The sequence below is a fragment of the Myotis davidii genome, unplaced genomic scaffold, assembly GCF_000327345.1.
Source record: "Myotis davidii unplaced genomic scaffold, ASM32734v1 scaffold394, whole genome shotgun sequence".
Lineage (NCBI taxonomy): Eukaryota > Metazoa > Chordata > Mammalia > Chiroptera > Vespertilionidae > Myotis > Myotis davidii.
Genome location: NW_006287548.1, coordinates 4,127,691 through 4,135,036, shown reverse-complemented (window position 1 = coordinate 4,135,036; position 7,346 = coordinate 4,127,691). Strand labels below are relative to the sequence as shown.

At 44.4% G+C, this 7,346-nt stretch overlaps 1 protein-coding gene across 2 annotated transcripts in view; it reads left to right on the top strand.

Moving 5' to 3' along the window:
- The window catches only part of IDH1 (isocitrate dehydrogenase 1 (NADP+)), a 22,203-nt gene continuing 14,857 nt past the window's right edge, over nt 1-7,346 (top strand). Inside the window, exons 1-3 of one of the 2 annotated variants that reach the window (XM_006759438.2) lie at nt 1-28; nt 1,098-1,183; nt 4,360-4,492. In XM_006759438.2, coding sequence (XP_006759501.1) covers nt 4,371-4,492 — 122 coding nt within the window. In that variant the 5' untranslated portion in view covers nt 1-28; nt 1,098-1,183; nt 4,360-4,370. Of the gene's footprint in view, nt 29-617; nt 930-1,097; nt 1,184-4,359; nt 4,493-7,346 lie in introns of those variants that run through there. The other variant, XM_006759439.2, reaches the window with a different exon arrangement.

Genomic DNA, 7,346 nt, shown 5'->3' with positions numbered 1-7,346 from the left:
ACGCATCGCCGGCGTCCCGACCCTGCAGGTAACCGCAGGCTGCGAGGGGCGGCCGGGCCCTGGCTTTGGGGGAGGCTCTGAGTCCGCCCACGGCTGGGGAGAAGGAAGAAAGAGGTCTTGGGTTTGGAGGAAGGAATTTAGCGGCGAGTTCTGGTCGCAAAGAAGGGGGCCGGGGGGATCATCCAGGTATTGCACGTGGGAAAGGGAAGTGGGGAGGAAGTGGGTGCCAGGTGTTTGGATGTGCAGAAGGCCGGCTCTCGGGCACGGGAGGGTGAAATGGGGCGGCGGAAAGTTGTCTGCAGTGACCGTGGACGCCCAGGTCTGCATGCAGAACGGAAAACCGAGCAATGGGGAATTGCAAGGACACCTAGAAGACTGAGTCGTGAGTTTAGGGGGGAAAAACGTGCGGCCAGGGGAACCGAATACAAAGAAAGGTGGGACCCGACGACTTGGGTGCGTGTGCTGCGAAATCAGACGGCAGGGAGAATGCCCCCGCTTGGGAGGCATGGGGTGGGAGGAGCCCCAGCACCCGTTTGCGGGGCGGGCTGGCGGGCGGAGTGGGGGATGGAGCGATCTCAAGTTCTGGGGTAGGCGTTCCCTGGCCGGTCCCCCACGCCCGTTTAAAGGTCCGGCACCCGAGAGGGAAGGAGTGGGCGTGGAGACCAGGAAGGAGGATCGGAGCCAGCTGCCGTTGCAAGCCTCTTGCACAAGGGCCACAAGGACGTAGGCAGGCCGAGAACCTGCTGGTCGCTGCGTCACTTAAGGGCGTACAAACCTCTGGACCAGCTCAGGGACGGCGAATCCCAAACCTCAGGACCAGCTAAGGGAGGGCGAACCCCAAACCTCAAGACCAGCTAAGGGGCGGCGAACCCGGACGCACCCTCCTGCGTGTGCCCGCGCAGAGATCGGTGCTCCCCTAACCTTTAATTGTACGGTTTCTACAGACCTGCACCTGCCCTTCGCCCCTCTGGGTTCACTCCGCACTGTACTTTAAACCAGATAAGCCGGGCTGTCTAAATCCTCCTGACAAGAGGGGTTTGTGTGCTGTCTTTTTAATTCCCTGTTTGGTTTGTGGGTTGTTTTTTTTTTTTTTTTAGGGTTGTTTTTAGACGATAAACGGTACTCAGCTGAGTTCCCAAGACTGAGAGGAGTTGGAGTGATTAGAAACTGATTCACGGTAAAGGTAAGAATTAGCCATTTCTCCCCTTCCGTATTTTCTTGGATGTGGCAATACTGCTTTTAATTGCAACCGGTTGTTCTGCTGTAATGCATTGCGAGGAGATCTTAGAGGCAGGCATTGCGAGGGAGTGAGTCAGGAATATTTTCAATAATAAATTGCAACTGACTGCTTCGTATTTCTTTCAGTTCCAGCGTCTTCTCTGCAGGAGACTATTTTTTTACCCAGAGATTATTGTAGTTCATGAAAGCAGCTTTTTAAAAAATGGCTAAAAAAAACTTGGGGTTTATGAAAAATTAAACAGGGTGAGCAGCTCTTTTTTCTTACACTAGTCAACATTAGTCCAGGCTTGTTTACTGGAGTTACACAAGTGTGTCAGAAGATTAGAATTAGGCTGTTTTCAGACAAAAGAGCCAACCTGTGGAAAAGTCCTTCCTTCTGAAGTTGGGGTTTGGGTGGAGATAGGAAATCTGAGGGGCAAGAGTAGACAAGTGAATCCACTGGGGTCTAAAGCCCACCTCGTGGAATTCAAATCTCAAAGAAAGAAAATAATGGTCTACATTGTAGTAAGCCAGGGTCTTCAATAAAGCTTCCGTTGTTTAGTTAACAGGTGATAAAATTTTAGTTAAGTAATGTGAGGAAAATCTGAAATAGTTCAATTATGCATTATAAATATAGAACAATCACTGCTCAAAACATTTACTTCAACTGAGAAGGAAATAATTAACTAAAAAATACTGTCACTCAGTGTTGAAATTTAAAGTATAGTGTATGACCTTCTATTAATTGTATTTGCCATCCAGGAAAAAATAGCCAAGTAATAACACTTGCATAATTCTATATAGAAATATGGCCAAAGAAATGTAGTATTAAGACCAAGATAAGTTTGCTGCCTCTTTTTTGTTTTGTGGTAAATGCAAAAACAGGTGTCACAGTGGGGTCCGTGTGACTGAATCATATACTCGTACTTTAAGCTGAACTGTAAATCATACTTGAAATTACAAATGGGAAGTAATTGACTCATCCACACCAGTTTGTTCATTTCTTTTATTCTACTTGAGTTCCAGATGGCTCCCCAGTAATAGTAACATAAGCAGGATTCTAGAATTGCAAACCTGGGGAGTGAAAATGGGCCTGGGGGTAGAAAGGTACCCTGGCTTGTCACAGAAACCAAGGCTTACCACCTACTGATCACATCCTTTAATTTGAAGGCCAACTACTTGAGCTCAGCTTTTCAAGAGAGGCTGTTTACAGGCCTTTTACCTAATAATTTTTAAAGTCAGCTATACATGCAGGGGAGGAAAAGCAATTTGCAGTTGTGTTGCTGGGGGAGGGAAACTTCCCATTGGTGCATCAGGAAAGGGAACAGATACTTTGATCAGGCTCAGGGCGTCCTCTGCCTCTCAGAGAACATGCGTAGGACAGGGCCTTCCTTTAAGCCTCATAGTCTTGCTTTTCCAAAGCGTGCACCCCCACACCCTGTTCCTCAAAACGGCATCTCTTCCTGAGACAGTTCTCCTTCCCTATGCCACGCACCGACAGCTTACCTTTGCCCACGAACAGCCAGCAGAACAGGACCGGAGTTGGGTTACTGAGGAAGAAGACAGGGACATGCTTGGGTCCTGAGCAGTGACCTTGTATAAACAGATTTCTCTGATGGAGAAATCACTCTTGTATTTAGCGCCACATCCTTAGTATTTAGTATTGTCTCTAGGGAAGCAGTTCCACCAGGAATTCTTCATCTTTAAACATAAGTCGCAAGAACTGGTCACATCTCCTTAAAGGTAGTTATTTGAACCAAAACAGCCTCTTAAAAGAGGGGAAATATTAGCTCTCATTCTGCTCATCTTGAGGGCACAGTATAGTGAGGAGTTGAATAGAAGTGTTCAAATAAGCATGATATTGTGGAAATAATCTTATTTTCCAGGACAAACCGATCGTCACGAATAATGATTACATTACTGAGGGCATGTTACAGGGGCAGGTTCCAGATGCTCTACCAGGTGGCCTTGGGAAAGCTACTTCTCTTATATCAACGTAAAATAAGGAAATAATTCCATCTTTCAGGGTTTCTGCGAGGGTTAACTCAAACCACACATGAAGCATGTAACACAATGCTTTATGTAGAGAATGTGCTCAATTCCAGTGGTAACTGTAATTACTATTAGCTTTTCATCCAGTCATGCTACTATGAATTATTCTTTTAGTAGTCCCCAAATGTTTCTATTTTGTTTTTATACTAGCGATACTGTGCAGAAACTTCATTTCTTTACTATGATCTTTTCTTCTTTCTTTCGTTTTCATTCAAACTGACCTCATCCAGCACCTGACTCACCTTCTCCCTTACATGTCCAGTCCCTTAAGCATTAAGCCCTCAACTATGAGGTTCTGGTCAACATCAAATAATCTTAAGAACAAGGTCTCGGGTCTTTTGACCACAGAGACAGAGTTTCAATTAAACTAAACATGGCATCTAGGCCTCAGTTGTGTTTTAGCTCCAGACCCAGAAAAGTGGTGAAACCAGATGAAGCGACACCATGGCTGACATCAGGACCAGATACACTGATCACCACACCCTACCCTAGCGCCTACCAATCAGTAGAGACCATAACCTTGACCTTGACCATGACCCTAACTCCCTTAGTCACCGTGATGAATGATTTTCCCCCTATATAATCCACCCTCTGAAGTACAGGATGGTTCAGGGTCTTTAAGCATTAGCTCACCTGTGACTCCAGGTATGGGCCACTTCTTCAAGTAATAAACCCTTACTTTCTTGGCTGTAAACTCCTGTTCGCTTCTTATTGGGCTTTGATGCATGCAGACAAAGGGATCTCTTTAGTCGACTGGCTGGTAGATATGACGTGCACTGACCACCAGGGGGCAACACTCAATGCAGGAGTTGCTGCTGAGCAGCAACTTTGCAGAGTGCTCTCTCGCTCTCTGGGACCCCTCAGGGGATGTCAGACTGCTGGTTTCGGCCTGATCCCCCACAGGCCAGGCCGAGGGACCCAACCTGCTGGAGGGACCCTGCTCACTCCGCAGACATCCTTCAAGCCCTGGTGCTGGCCACCTTCTAATTAATTTTCTTTCCATGTGCATGAATCTATGCACCGGGCCCCTAGTAATGAAATAAATGACAGGATATGTATCTTATCTTTTTTTTCTTCTTCTTTTTAAAGGTTTAGTGAAAATGTCTCAAAAAATCCATGGCGGTTCAGTGGTAGAGATGCAAGGAGATGAAATGACACGAATCATTTGGGAGTTGATTAAAGAAAAACTCATTTTTCCGTATGTGGACCTGGACCTGCACAGGTAAATGAATTACAGTCATGTACAACTTAATGACAGGATCACATTCTGAGAAGTGTGTGGTTAAACAGTTCTGTCGTGCGAACATCATAGCGTGTGCTTACTCAAATCTGGATGGCGTAGCCCGCTACACACCTAGGCTCTGTGATACAGTCTTTGCTCTGTAGGAGAAGAAAAATAATTTTCCCTCTACCCTTCCGGGTCCTTGGCTGAGATATCCCAGTAATAAAAGAGAGGTTAAAGGAAAAAAGGAAGTCTAATAATTCGTGTACCTCCTGTATACGTGGGAGAGACTCAAGAAAACTGAGGAACTCTCCAGAATGGTGGAAGCCACCACCTTAAACACTGCCTTTGGCTGAAGACAAAAGAAAATGTTGGTGGGAAGGTCAGTTATAGGAGGTTACCATGTTAAGCAGCAAACAAGGGTAAGGTGTGAGGCATATTTAGGTCTTCCTCCTCTGCATTCATAAGAGTCTGGAGCTGAGGTCACCCCCCTCTTCCTGGTACAGCGAGAAAACCCTGGACAAATGGAGAGTTCCCTTACGAATGTAAATGTATTTTCAAGGGGTCACTTCTCCTTAGCTTTTAGAATTTCTCCCATGTCCCTTAAAATCAATCAGCCTAAAATGATCCTTAGGCCAAAGAGACATATTTTGGGGAGACAATTCTGTTCCCCTGCGGCTCCTCAGCCACGCACCTCACCTCTCCTGACGACTGAAGGCAGTTGTAACAATGGTACGTATGTGTGTTGCACTACAACTTCACCACTGCTACGACATCATTAGATGACGGGAATTTTTCAGCTCCATTATAATTTTATGGGACCATTGTGGTATATGTGGCCAATGACTATTCCTCCACATTGAAAACTCAGAAAGTATAATCTTAAGTGATTTTGGGATATAACTAGCTTTTTTATATCGATACAGCTGAATCCTGTATAAAGCCTGCCCCTTAATTTTTTCTTGGAACATTTAATCTTCCTTTACCTTAAATACTTTTACCATGTATTTATTTTTTTAAAATATGTTTTTATTGATTTCAGAGAGGAAGGGAGAGGGAGAGATAGAAACATCAGTGTTGAGAGAGAATCATTGATTCTCTCCTGCATGCTCCCCGCCCCCACACTGGGGATTTAACCCACAACCCAGGCATGTGTCCAGCCCTGGAATTGAACCATAACCTCCTGGTTCATAGGTCAGCACTCAACCACTAAGCCATGCCAGTTGGGTTGCCTATCAGTCTTCTTTTTAAATTTAGCATTGCTAGATATACGGGACTTATAATTCAGAAGACAAGAAGCATAATGGGAACAACGTGATTCTCACATCTTTCCAAGCCTCTGTTTCCTATAAAGGTTTTATTTGTAATAAATCAGTCGCCAAGAGCAGTACCAAGTATTTGCAGAAGGGAAAATAATAGAGGTACATCCTTGTGTTAAACTGTAAATGAAGTTGACACAATTTTGACCTTTCAAGCTCTACTTTCTTTTGCTTTCCTCTTTAAAAAAAATAGCCCTAATCAGTTTGGCTCAGTGGATAGAGCATCAGCCTGCAGACTGAAAGGTCCCAGGGTCGGTTCCAGTCAAGGGCATGTACCTTGGTTGCAGGCACTACGTCGGTTCAGGAGGCAGCTGCTCGATGTTTCTCTCTCATCGATGTTCCTAACTCTCTATTCCTCTCCCTTCCTCTCTGTAAAAAATCAATAAAATAGATTTAAAAATACACACACACACACACACACACACACACACATTTTAATTGATTTCAGAGAGGAAGGGAGAGGGAGAGAGAGATAGAAACATCAATGATGAGAGAGAATCATTGATTGGCTGCCTCCTGCACGCCCCCTACTGGGGATCGAGCCTGCAACCCAGGCTTGTGCCCTGACCAGGAATCAAACCATGACCTCCTGGTTCATAGGTCGATGCTCAACCACTGAGCCATGCCCTATTTTCTATCCTTATACTTAACTAGCCAGTGGACTTTTTCCCCTTTTTATTCCTTGCCTTTGCCCTTTTCATACAGTTATAGTACAGAAAGAACCGCTGAAGTTATTTTAATAAAACACCAACCTGTCACAAATGCCTTTAAACATTTGTGTCCTAAAGACTTGAGCCTTTGCCTGTGTTCAAAGTGTTCCAAGACAGATATGAAAGTCTCTGTGCAATGCTCTCATTTTCCCCCCTGTGTTTTCATAAACTTGCTCATGCTTTTTGAACATTTGAACTAGGTAGAAACAGAATTTTTCCAAGGGTACAGTGGCTGAAGACTCACATTTTAGCCAAACTAGTGGCAGCTGGAAGTGTATATGTCTTGACTAGAATTATGCATTAGACTATGTCCTGAGGACCTGTTATATTTGCTTGGGTGTAGACACTTAATTTACATGGTGTCATTAGACACCCTTTTTAATTATTCTAAGCTTAAGCTGTTGATAATATCACTGTTGCAACCACAAGATGGAGCAAATACCTGCAGAGGTCAACAAAACATACAGGAAATGAAGCATAAAAGCATCATCCAAGTAGGTTTAAAGAAGCATTTTTACCAGCGCTCTCCTGTTTTAGGTGAGTGTGCAGGGCTCTTGCCAGTAGAATAGTTACAAAGATGCTTTCAGCCTCCTTAGCCTAGAGACATAAGGAGTTTTAAAAAACTGTCACTGGCTATAGACCAAAGAATGTTTAGAGGCTCAAACAAGTTGTAAGCTGTTCTAAAATTGCTGTTATTACATGATTGGTTCTTTTTTGAGGGAAGTGAAGGAATTAATTTGTTTTGTTTTCTGTAGACTGGACTGCGGTCCAGGCCATTATTCTTTTTCTCTTAGAAAGGTTAAGAAGAGAAGCAAAAATTGCAGG